Source organism: Takifugu rubripes, chromosome 19, assembly GCF_901000725.2.
Source record: "Takifugu rubripes chromosome 19, fTakRub1.2, whole genome shotgun sequence".
Lineage (NCBI taxonomy): Eukaryota > Metazoa > Chordata > Actinopteri > Tetraodontiformes > Tetraodontidae > Takifugu > Takifugu rubripes.
Window position 1 is genome coordinate 548,127 of NC_042303.1, and position 12,544 is coordinate 560,670.

At 50.9% G+C, this 12,544-nt stretch overlaps 2 protein-coding genes across 3 annotated transcripts; one reads left to right on the top strand and one right to left on the bottom strand.

Moving 5' to 3' along the window:
- Nucleotides 1-890: 890 nt before the first annotated feature.
- LOC101078429 (endoplasmic reticulum-Golgi intermediate compartment protein 3) lies at nucleotides 891-10,511 on the bottom strand. Of its 2 annotated transcripts, XM_029827040.1 has the most exons (14): nucleotides 10,314-10,401; nucleotides 9,500-9,570; nucleotides 9,273-9,360; nucleotides 9,074-9,193; nucleotides 8,534-8,630; nucleotides 6,896-7,061; nucleotides 6,715-6,772; nucleotides 5,850-5,864; nucleotides 4,391-4,422; nucleotides 4,205-4,301; nucleotides 2,692-2,756; nucleotides 2,475-2,611; nucleotides 2,316-2,371; nucleotides 891-2,251 (listed from the first exon to the last, which is right to left on the bottom strand). In XM_029827040.1, exons 1-14 carry the CDS (start codon nucleotides 10,399-10,401, stop codon nucleotides 2,172-2,174), a joined length of 1,170 nt encoding a protein of 389 aa, XP_029682900.1. In that variant the 3' UTR covers nucleotides 891-2,171. The 2 variants fall into 2 exon arrangements, with proteins under 2 accessions (XP_029682900.1, XP_003976749.1); XM_003976700.3 differs by lacking the exon at nucleotides 5,850-5,864 and having other exon boundaries at nucleotides 2,166-2,251; nucleotides 10,314-10,511.
- On the top strand, nucleotides 2,833-4,066 carry LOC115246960 (reactive oxygen species modulator 1). The gene is made up of 3 exons (XM_029827042.1): nucleotides 2,833-2,984; nucleotides 3,620-3,750; nucleotides 3,837-4,066. The coding sequence occupies exons 2-3, from the start codon at nucleotides 3,620-3,622 to the stop codon at nucleotides 3,943-3,945; spliced, it is 240 nt and encodes a 79-aa protein (XP_029682902.1). The 5' UTR covers nucleotides 2,833-2,984; the 3' UTR covers nucleotides 3,946-4,066.
- Nucleotides 10,512-12,544: the final 2,033 nt, after the last annotated feature.

The window sequence follows — 12,544 nt, forward strand, 5'->3', positions numbered from 1 at the left end:
TGGACCGGAGGAGGAGGCTTGAGTTCCCAGGGAAAACCCAGTAAGAACCTTCTTACCAGGAGATAGCTGGGGTGGTTCCATCTGGACCCCGGTTCTGGAGGGTGCGGATCCATTGGTTTGATCCAGGCGGGAGTTGGTCCAATGTTGTACCAGTGTTCAGGAGTCAAAACAAACATGTTTAAGCCATGTGGAATTTGCCAGCGCACCGGCAAATTCCACATTTTTGTGATTCATTTGCTCTGAGGAAGTGGCTCAACCCCCCCTGAGTCAGGCTGATTCAACAGCAGACGGATGCCCAGAGATCTTTTTTGGTGCGCCTGGAATGTCCCGTTTTCCTAAATAAACTTGATTCAGACGGCCGGGTGACTCAAATTCAGCTGCTCCGACATAATCGTCCCCGTTTCCTGTCTGAATTCACTGCACGCTGGCGCTGATGGTGTTGGTATTAAAGGAAGGTTCTGTTGGTTGATCACACACAAAATCGGTCTTAACTCAGATCCCATGGAAGAGGAAAGTACGGGTCCGGGAACGTTGCCAGATTCCGTAGAGCATCAACTTTGCTGTGGAATTGTAACCTCTGGGTTGAAACGCACGACAAGACATTCACAAAGGTGGATCAGGTGACACTCACAACCCAGGTGACCGGGTCATTTTTAGGATTTATTGGCATCAGTTCGCCACAAGAGGGCAGAAGAGATCTTGGATTCACGTTAGGGGGCCTCGGATTTGGAGAATCAGCATCCTGCTCCGTGCTGAGGCCCCACTATGGAGATCAGGGTGGAAAACACACACTCACACACACACAGAGGCTCAAGTCCGGGCTCTTGAGGTGTAAAGGGTGGCAGCGCCCCCCAGTGGCGACACGTATTAAAGCAACGAGACAGATCAAACCAGTTTAATTGATGTTTATTTTTGTGTTTATGAACAATCAAAATATAAATACATCTCTCACACACAGACACAGGTGCATTCACACACAGACGCTTCTGACCGAGATGTTAAAAAGTCATTAAGAAACTCTCAGATTGGCTTGCAGCCACCAAAGTGTTTGGGTGCTACAGGACCTGTGAAGCATCGCAGCGGCACCGGCGTGGGTCCAGGAGACGCTGTAGGCGTCTGCTCCGAGGCAGCGTGGCCTCCCGGGCCCTGATGCTGAAGCTCACACCTCCAGGTAGAAACACACTGACAGAAGCTCCCAGCTGACACGGACAGAAGGAAAACCATCACATCCCATAAACACATTAGTTGAGGCGCCTCACGAGAGGTCGGCGACCTGCAAACAACCTTGTAAAAAGCCGGACTGAAAACCCAAAAGACCCTAAAGGGAATCTGTCAGCAAACATGGCCGTCCTGGAAAAGGACTTGTTATAATAACCATCGGATGAGTCTCCAGCTACTGTCAGGTAAAAGCCTGGTGCACAGCAACCAGCTCCAGGCTCATCTGGACCCCCAGGATTCAGCGTCGCCTCCATCTCCTCCTTCATTCAACCACCTGCTCCGGAGTCCACTGGCTCGGTAAAATCTGAGCTCCGGGTGCGACCAGAACAGAACTCAGCAGCCTGTGGGAGGCACACCGGCCACAGAGCTCCCTCCCTCCACACAAACTCCAGGGAGAGGAAGAGGAAAAAGAGGGAAAGACGAGTGTGTGACATCAGTCCAGAGGCCAGGCGGAGACCCCCGGAGGAAAAAACCCTGCATCCATTCATCCCCATCCCTCCATCATTAATCAACCCTCAGAAATGGCTTCAATAATCCCCCTCACCCAGAAATCCACTCGTTATTATTCAGGAGCAGCTGTAAACCCAATGCTATACTGGCGTGACCATGTGAGCGCCTCCCGATCCGCCCCAAAAGCCCCCTGGAGGCCTCCAGCCCGCTCCTTGTCGTGGGGAGTGCTTGGCTCTGGACTGTAAACGGTCTCCAGGAGCAGGAGCTTGGAAACAAAAAGTCTGTATTCGATTGAGATTCATTCCTTTTGGCAACATATATTCATCAAAAAGGGTCCAGAAGTTCCTCCCCAGTGTTTGTAGACAACAGAGAAGCAGAGGAAGCAACACCCTGATTAAAACCTGTCTGTCTCCCAGTGGGGCAGCAGACGGCCCTCCTCTGTGCGCCCGCGCTGTGGCCGCTCTTCCAGCATGGGACGCCCGGCCTCCTGGTGCCGGGCTCTGTTAGGAAGCCTTGCCCAGCTCGATCTTCTTCTGGATGACTCTGGCCGAGTGGTAGATGAGCGAGTCGATCAGGCCGGCCACTGCGCGACAACACCACGTTAGCGCCGCTGCGTGCAGTTTCACGGGGCCGCGGGCGACACTCACCTGTGAAAACACCTCCGATGATGGCACAGACCCCCGTTAAGAAGTGCGTGAATGACCTGGGCAAAGACAGACACAGGAATTCAGGCCTATTCTACGTAAAAGTCACTAATTTAGCCGTTCGGCTCTGCGATGTCGGGATTCTCTGTCTTTGTCTCTCACCTGTGTTTCTCTGTGAATTTAACCATCATAGGCGACAACTCATACAAGACAAACACCCCCGGCAGCCCCTGGTCCCCTATCAGACCGTTGGCCACTTTCTCGTGCCTGGTCACTGAAAACTGGTTTGTTTTTAACACCTGCAACAGAGACGATAAAGTTGTAGGCAGATTTGAGTTAAGCGGTCAGATCGGGGTGGATGAAGGGCATTTAGGCTCACCTCTCCGTCCGTCTTCACATAGATGGTGGGGACGATTTTCACGAAATACTGGTACATCATCGATGCTGTGGGAGAGAAATTCGTTAGCGTGCAGTTCCGACGCCGTCCGCTGGGGGCAGCGCTCCCGGGCGCCTGCAGTCCGTCTCCCCTCTTTCCTCCAGCTTCCTCTATTTCCGGTAACCGGCCATGAATGTTTGCTAGTCGCACGTAGATTTAAACGCAGCCGCACTAAAATACACGACAAGTGTTTCCACCGAGAGGATTTACCCGACATTTACCCGATCCCTGACACGGTAAGATCGCGAAGGCCTCGGTTTATGCTAATGTCTCCGACGAAAGCCTGCGGTTATCTGTCAAGGTCTCAAGTTTTGCTCTTTGCTTACGGAGGTCGCTTATTTAAATGCTTAAACTATCGATGCGTAATACACAGCGAAGGTTAAATGGTGGCCAAAGGTGGCGACAGAGGCGCTTCGTAGCTTTAGGCTAACTTAGCTTTGGACGTAATTAAGGCTCACGTGCGTACGGTCAGTGGTTAATGACGTCAGAGGTTGGTCAGGCGAATATAAAACCTGGTTAGTCCGTGATTGGGAGATAAACAGGGCAATGGAAAACCAGTCCGTGGATGCTCAGTACAAGTGTACACGTTAGGTGCACGGTCGCTAATAAAGCCACTTTTTAACCACAAATATCACGAGTATGGAGAAGATCCTAAAAACACTGGAGCTACCCCAGTACCTTTGTGGTAGAAGTGTAAAGAAAGAGGCTCATTGGCCACAAAACAAAGCAACCAGCACTTGAATGTGGAAAAGTGAAGAGATATCGACGGTCAACGCGTCCATCTTGTGTTAATCTTGAGGATTGCCATGGCAACGCGATACTGTATCAGCTATCTGACGTCCTTCCTGTGCTTTGATGCTTTGATCCCCAGATGCCTGTCGCTGTGGGTCCCTACGGACAGACCCAGCCCAGCTGTTTTGACCGGGTCAAGATGGGCTTCATGATGGGGTTTGCAGTGGGGATGGCTGCAGGAGCCATGTTCGGCACCTTCTCCTGTCTGAGGTACGGACCCGTCCAGCTGTCGCGTCCCAACACCATCCTAGTGGAATCGGATCATTTGATCCAACGCTGAAACCTTCTGCTTGCAGGATCGGCATGCGAGGCAGAGAACTGATGGGGGGAGTCGGGAAAACCATGATGCAGAGCGGGGGCACGTTCGGTACTTTCATGGCCATCGGCATGGGCATCCGCTGCTGAGAAACGAGCGCCCCTCATGGAGCTGCAGACACACGGGACTCTGGCCAGCGCTACAGCTAATGTGCTGTCGCACCATCTCCCAACAGGCTAGCTTTGGCAATAAAGTCACATTACCCCAGCATTTGCTTTCTGGTTTGTATGCTAGAAATAAGGAATGCACTGCTCATACCACCTGCACCAAATTGGGATAATAATGTGTGTGTGTGTGGGGGTGTGTGTGTGGGTGTGTGGCGCCACAGCCGACAGGACCCAGGCTGACCTTGTGGTGCTGTGATGTTGGTGTCATCCAGCGGGTTGATGAGTCCTGGGTAATCTTGGCCAAAGGACAGGTGTCTTATCAGATGGGTCATGTTGATCTGCAGAAGGAACAAGGGCAGCCGTCAGCTCCTCCGCTCACCTTCAATCACCACCGTCCATTTTTCCAGCGTAAAGAGGCGTCACTCACGTTGTCCAAGCCAAAGCTCTGCAGGTCGTGAACTGCAACCAAAACATGCCGCGTTAGCTTTGGACATCAGACGGTTTCTGCAGTTCTACTGTAAAACCTGCTACTTCCTCCCCGGTAACGACACAAACATGACGGGGACGTCGTTCACACCTCTGGGTCATCAGCCTGTTCAGTCCGGAAGCAACGGTGAGATCAGGACAGGCATCAGCTGGGGGGGGGCACAGACCCCTCATCTAACCTGGCTGTCTGGGTCCTTGAGCCTTTTCTCAGAGGCAGCTGGGGGAACTGCAGCTCCTCCAGCCAGTAGGGGGCAGTGTCGCCGAGCAAAGGGAGCAGCTCCCACCAGATGTGGAGGGGTCACAGAAGGGGAGCAGCTCCCACCAGATGTGGAGGGGGCACAGAAGGGGAGCAGCTCCCACCAGATGTGGAGGGGGCACAGAAGGGGAGCAGCTCCCACCAGATGTGGAGGGGGCACAGGAGGGGGCACAGGAGGGGAGCAGCTCCCACCAGATGTGGAGGGGGCACAGAAGGGAGCAGCTCCCACCAGATGTGGAGGGGCACAGGAGGGGGCAGCTCCCACCAGATGTGGAGGGGTCACAGAAGGAAGCAGCTCCCACCAGATGTGGAGGGGGCACAGGAGGGGAGCAGCTCCCACCAGATGTAGAGGGGGCACAGGAGGGGAGCAGCTCCCACCAGATGTGGAGGGGGCACAGAAGGGAGCAGCTCCCACCAGATGTGGAGGGGGCACAGAAAGGGAGCAGCTCCCACCAGATGTGGAGGGGTCAGAGCTTCACTCTGAGCAGAGTCTGCAGACCTGCTGCTGCTGCAACGTCCTCCTCCAGCATGTCAGTGAGAGGGAGGTACATCTAGATGATGAAGGGACAGCAACCAGGCCCCCCAGGAACCGGATGAACCTCTGCGGTCACGTCAGGCAGAGGATCCCCCAGACGAGATCCAGAGCTGGGATTTGGATCAGTAGCAGTTTATACTTGGCTAAAGTCCACTTGATCCAGCTCCATGAAGCCGTGGCTCCAACTTTTAACCCCCTTGTTCTTTTAGAAAACAAGAACCTTCCTGAAGTTGTGCCTAAACCAGGCAAACATACCATAATCTACTACTAGTTTATTATGAGCCTCAGGTTTTAATATCCAGCACAGGTAAACCATGCAGACTAACCCTGTTAATGAAAGGTGTAAATATAAGCTTGGCATAGTCCTAATCTGCCAGCTGAGCCAGAAAACCTTAAACAACTCGATTTGTTGGACGTCGACCCCTAAAACCCTCAATCACAAAGGACTGTGCGCTGACACCTAACAGATGTGTGAGGTCAGAGGTCAGGAGGCCTGTACAGATGAGGGTGAAGCATCAGCGCTGGTGTGTAACGTCATGCAGGGCCACAGTCACTGCTGTCAGCCACAGGTACGCTAGCAGGTAAAGCTGCAAATAAAGGTGCACTTACTTTCCACAGCGTGCACTGCAGAAAGAAGAGAGGCGAGCCACGGGGGTGATGCATGTGGTAGACAAGAAGAGACTGCACGTCAGCAACAGGCCCGCGCTACGCTACGCTACGCTATGCTACGCTACGCTACGCTACGCTCCGCTCCGTCAGCCGGGGCTCGCGCCTTCAAACCGTCACCTGACTGCTCAGAAGGTGCTGGTCACCCCGGAGCCCTGAACCCTCCACAGTGACGCTCGTCTCTGGTTTCTGCTGCTGGTGTGTGACATCAGCATAGAACACACCAGAGCAGAGGAGCAAAGCCACCGCTGCAGCGCCTGGCTGCAGTCCGCACCTTTCCCCTGTTGGACCCAAGGCTAATGTGGTCCTGGGTTTCAGGAAACCTCAGTAAACCTCAGGTGCTGTTAGCCAGGATTGGCTGGACTGAACTGAGCCAGCTGCTGCCGCCGCGGTTCCTTTGCTCCTCCGGGTCCACACCAAGACGAGACACAGGCGGGGAATCCATGCAACACAAAGGGAAGGCGGAGGAGGTCGAGCTCGTCTGGTGGTGTTGATGTTTGTAGGGGCAGAGAAGCGGGTAATGAACAATACCAGACAATACAGGACAAAACGGGGAATATTTGGAGGATTTCAGACACGTCCCGCTTATTTTCTGTAGCATTTTGGCTTCTAAAAACACTCTCAACATAAAAAAATTAAAGTAATCTTTTAAAAATATGATATATGCACACATTTGACCTGTTAATAGGGCAAAGAGGTGAATATAGTTGGCGTTTTCAGGCGTTTTCCATGGCGATGCAGCTAAATCCCTTCTGGGGATCCCATAAAGAGAGATGTGTTTCAACGAGGCAGGAAAAGTGGCTCTTACCGTGCACGTGAGACTGCTGGAAACTTTTCCCTGGAGCAAAGTGAAAATTTCCTGCCACCTAAGGAAGAGAAGGCAGATCCAGAAGATCAAACAACAGGAACCATTGAACAGAAACAGCTCAACGGATGATTTGGGGGGGTTTTCAGGACTCCAGACAATAAGACAAAGCGTCTGCCTCCACCTTGTTGACCTCCAGGACGCCGTAGACCTGGCAGCCTTCGTTCTTCTGCTCCTGCATCTTCTGGGTGAAGCCCTCCCTCTTACACTGCTCAATAGTGTCGGCGTTTTTGAAGGCCCAGCCTCGCCGCCGGTACGCCTCGCGCACGTCGTCGCAGGAGTTGCAGCACCTGCAGAGGAACAAACGGGTTATATCAGGGTTCCTTTCTAGTCCTGATGACGACTCACGAGTGGATTTAACCGCCCCAGCTGTGACACATGTCGGCCTTCGGCCTGGTTTAGACACGGAACCTTCTCCTTATTTGATCACCAGCTAAGTGCTGCCTGCTCATGCTGAGGTCTGCGTCTCTCATCACTACAGTGGGACCTCTACTTACGAATTTAATTCATACCAGAAGTTGTTTCCTAACCTGAAAATTACGTAAGTAGAGATGCGTTTCCATGTAAATGCCCTAATCCGTTCCAAGCCCCCAAAAATTCGGACACAATTTTTTTTATAAATCATTAAAATGCATCAAAACATGTAACAAATACATGTTACAATTAGATTAGCGCACAATAAATGTAGGAATTCAGTGCAGGGCTTCTCCAGGAACAAAATGAACTTTATTACAGGCTAATCTTACATTAGCCATCATTAGCAACGAACGTTAACACTTGTGGTAACACCGCCATCTAATGGACAAACATACAAACACCCACAATAAATAAAAGTGAAACGAAGGCGACGCTGGGATGCACACAAACTTGTACAGATTGACGTCCCTCCTAGCCAATGGGATGACAGGAAGATGCTAGGCGATAGCCAATGGCAGAGCAGCTACCAGCACGTTTGCGTTCGCTAAACTCCGCGAGCTGCGAGTAGCAGCGGTAGCGTATTTTTGACCTTCGTATCCTGAAATTTCCTTCGTAACAAGAGGAAATATTTTCCCGTTGAGACGCTTCGTAACCTGAAAAATTCGCATGTAGAGACATTTGTAAGTAGAGGTCCCAGTGTAGGTGCACCGGACCAGCTGGTGCCGGTCCTGCTGGTCAGGTCCATTCTCTCCTGACTTTTAGGGCAGACTTCTGACCTCTTAGAGGTTTCCATTATCTGGGGCCTACACACAAGATATGAGATGGGATGGCACAGTTGGTTCAGGTACCACGGCGACTTCTGTTCCAGTGGACCGGCTGACCGCCTGATTTCTTCTGACTGTACTTCTGATTCCTTTGAGCTGCAGTAAATACGAGGCGAACGTCTGGTTGACTCTGGTCAACACCTGCTACAATAGGAGCCGTGCAACCAGAGGTTTTCTGCTCAGCTTTTTTAACCCTAAACCCCAAAGTTGGCACCTTTGTGGGGGGGGGGGTTCCATTCCACTTGTTTTTAAATACTAGAATCTACGTCTCAAATCAATCAAACCAAAGCAAAAACTGCTGCCAAACAAGAGGAAGGAGGACAGAGGGACACGTTTCAAGCATCTTATGAGAAATCCTGAATGAAAATGAGAAGAAAAAACAGTAGAAAACGATGCTGACTTGTTGTTTGTGTTGCTATTAACCTCTTTAACGCCATTTCAGAGACTCGGTAACAGAATCAGAAAGAATCGGCACCTGCCGGCGCCCATGGCGCCGGGCCAGGGGAGCGCTGCTGTCTTACTTGAGGTCGTCCGTCTCTGCCCCGTAGCAGCTCTCACATCTCTCTGGGTCCAGCGTACTGGGATCAAATACGGGGACATCGTCCTCTCCACCCAGTTCTGCACCAGAAACACACATCAACCACAATTATGGGATGGCTAACCCAATAACCCAGCTCAGGACTTAACGTCCCATCAGCCTTGGTCCCCATGGCCACTAGTCTAAAGTTCTCTGCTCCTACTGTGGATCCATCTAACCTGAGGAACATCCACGCCTTCATCTTCTCCAGTTTAGACGATGGCGACTCTCATGACTTTTAAAGCGTCGGTGGCCGGCGGTGGCGAAACGCCACCATGTTCCTCGATCTTCTCAGAATTCTACCATCTGTGCCCGTTTTTTAGCAGCCGATCTTTCTTGAATATTTCCTGAGGTTTGGTTACCTGAAGCGTTCACAGCTAACAAGCTCTGGCCTTCAAAATAAAAGCATCGGAGCTGTGTGGCATCGCGCCTGAAGCAGATGTTCTTTAGGAGGTCGGTTTTACGCTACGCTCGGGATATTCACCGTGTTTCTCTGCTTCGGTGCTCACAGGTTGGAGGTTTTTATCCAGCCGCTGCTTGAAAAGGTTGTGCTCGACATCCAGCTGCTGCTCACCGGCCACGTCCATGGCGTCGATGCTCAGATCTGAAACGGCAGCGGAAAGAGTCACGACAGACGTTGCCGAGCGCGGGTGCTGGCTCTCAGCAACGGCGGCGCTACGCACAGACACACGGCATGTGTGGGAAGACAATGTTGATGTTGATCTTCAGTTTGTCTCCCCGGGACGTGTCGACGTACAGCTCAGGATGAACCTGCGAGCAGCAGACGCACATATTTAGTAGACATTATTAACGCCACAGTTAGAGCACTAAAAAATGTTCACAACTTCAAGAATCTGTCGATATCAGGCCTCATGGCCCTGAAGAAATGTGGGCCTAGGCAGGAGCTCACCTCCTTGGTGAGATAATACTGCAGCTCAGAAACAAACAGGATCAGCATGAGGACGCCGCTGATGATGGTCACTGCAGACACACACCACAAACAGTCACAAAAATCATCTTCTGGGAGAAAATACAGGACTTTTCCAGGATTGTTGTTCAATGGGCACGCTGGGAAAGCACCGAACATCTATGACACGCGTGCAACCAACACGATTTATATTATATTACATAAAAATCGCAGACAGCGACAGTTTCACATGAATGGATTTCATCTCTTCCACAACTAAACCACTTGCAAATATTCAAGATTTGATCCAATGGGAGGTTGGCTGTGGGCTCACGCCTTTATGCTACATCATGAATAGTCAATAATATGCATTTCTCCTCATTTTAAAGGGAAATGATCGTCACTGTCTTTGGAGTTTGTTCTCAACTTCATTCCTGTATCAGAAAATCACCAGCAAATATTTCCCTGATGGACCTTTCCAACCCCCCAAGTCAAAATAGCTGTAGCATTAACCCTTTAATTAACCCATTAATTATCGGGTTGGCATGTTTTTAGATTAGTTTCTGGAACAGAAATGCCTCCAAACCACTGCTTGTGCTGCACTAACAGGTTTAGCAACAGGTAACCCTGCTTTTGAAAATCAAATGGATCATTTTGGTGATGGTTCAGAGTTGTGTTTTACACCACAAGCCTGTAATTTGACCCATTTTGGCAGTTTGGAGACAGCATTGCCTCGGTTAGCCTGGTGGCTAGCCTGAGCGGCTAACGGGCTGTGGAATGAATAGCTGCGGCTCGCCGCCACATTTAAGTCTCTCACCGGTCGCACCGCCCCATGTCTTCACCCTAAAATCCTCCAGAGTTTTGGGATAAGCGTCAAACTGTTTCAGTTTGCTAAAAGTATCCATGTCGTGAGGCAGAAGCGAAATACACCGATACAAACCAAACCGAACTCCGGATTCCGGCACGACTGACACGCACCGATCGCTCACATTCACTTCCGGGTCACGCTCAGCCAATCAGCACCGGCCGCGTAATTTATCGTATTTCCCTTTTTATTTACTTTACGTTCCTTTTTATTCATGTTATATGGCTTCGAGCGGAGTAGGAGACCTGTTTTGAATTGATTGATCAATTATTTTCGCCCTTCTTCATTTATTTAAACTTTGTTCTGCCTCGGTGGTCGAGCACTCATGTCTGCATGTGTTGTTTTCACAAGAATCACATCTAAATCCTAATTTTTCTCTAATTTTGCCACGATGAGAGCATATTTACATTATATTCTTAGCATATACCCAAACCATGAGGAGGAAACGGGGTATAGTTCTGGAACAACATAGTAGAATCACGATATTAGTACGAAAATAGATTTAAATTTGGACTAAAATGATATAGTGACGCAAGAAAATGGGCATTCAATTTATTATTGCCTCAGAAATGATTTCAGCTTATTTAACCTGGCGAGCTGGGGCACAGAAAACAATCTGCTGCTCAACACAGTGAACACAGAGAATTGTGTTTGCTTTTTTCTATACGTTTCTGATTTCTGTTACAGTTAGTTTAGAAGCTAGCGATAGCATAATTTTTAGTAAGAGTAAAAACGATAAGTAGTCAGTTATACTTGCTAGTCTCCTAGCAAGTGTAGTAACGATAAGTAGTCAGTTATACTTGCTAGTCTCCTAGCAAGTGTAGTAACGATAAGTAGTCAGTTGACCCTCCCTTGACATGATTGTTCTTTAATTAAATTCAATCTGCTCCGTCATTGCTCCGTCCACACCTGCATCATGGAGTCCATCCTGACCTCCAGCACCATCTGGTACGCTGGTGATTGAGTCCATCCTCACCTCCATCTGGTACGCTGGTGATGGAGTCCATCCTCACCTCCATCAGGTACGCTGGTGATGGAGTCCATCCTGACCTCCAGCACCATCTGGTACGCTGGTGATGGAGTCCATCCTCACCTCCATCTGGTACGCTGGTGATGGAGTCCATCCTCACCTCCATCACCATCAGGTACGCTGGTGATGGAGTCCATCCTCACCTCCATCACCATCTGGTACGCTGGTGATGGAGTCCATCCTCACCTCCAGCACCATCTGGTACGCTGGTGATGGAGTCCATCCTCACCTCCATCAGGTACGCTGGTGATGGAGTCCATCCTCACCTCCATCAGGTACGCTGGTGATGGAGTCCATCCTCACCTCCATCAGGTACGCTGGTGATGGAGTCCATCCTCACCTCCATCACCATCTGGTACGCTGGTGATGGAGTCCATCCTCACCTCCAGCACCATCTGGTACGCTGGTGATGGAGTCCATCCTCACCTCCATCAGGTACGCTGGTGATGGAGTCCATCCTCACCTCCATCTGGTACGCTGGTGATTGAGTCCATCCTCACCTCCATCTGGTACGCTGGTGATTGAGTCCATCCTCACCTCCATCTGGTACGCTGGTGATGGAGTCCATCCTCACCTCCATCAGGTACGCTGGTGATGGAGTCCATCCTCACCTCCAGCACCATCAGGTACGCTGGTGATTGAGTCCATCCTCACCTCCAGCACCATCAGGTACGCTGGTGATGGAGTCCATCCTCACCTCCATCAGGTACGCTGGTGATGGAGTCCATCCTCACCTCCAGCACCATCAGGTACGCTGGTGATTGAGTCCATCCTCACCTCCAGCACCATCAGGTACGCTGGTGATGGAGTCCATCCTCACCTCCATCAGGTACGCTGGTGATGGAGTCCATCCTCACCTCCAGCACCATCAGGTACGCTGGTGATTGAGTCCATCCTCACCTCCAGCACCATCAGGTACGCTGGTGATGGAGTCCATCCTCACCTCCATCAGGTACGCTGGTGATGGAGTCCATCCTCACCTCCAGCACCATCTGGTACGCTGGTGATGGAGTCCATCCTCACCTCCAGCACCATCAGGTACGCTGGTGATTGAGTCCATCCTCACCTCCATCAGGTACGCTGGTGATGGAGTCCATCCTCACCTCCATCAGGTACGCTGGTGATGGAGTCCATCCTCACCTCCATCAGGTAC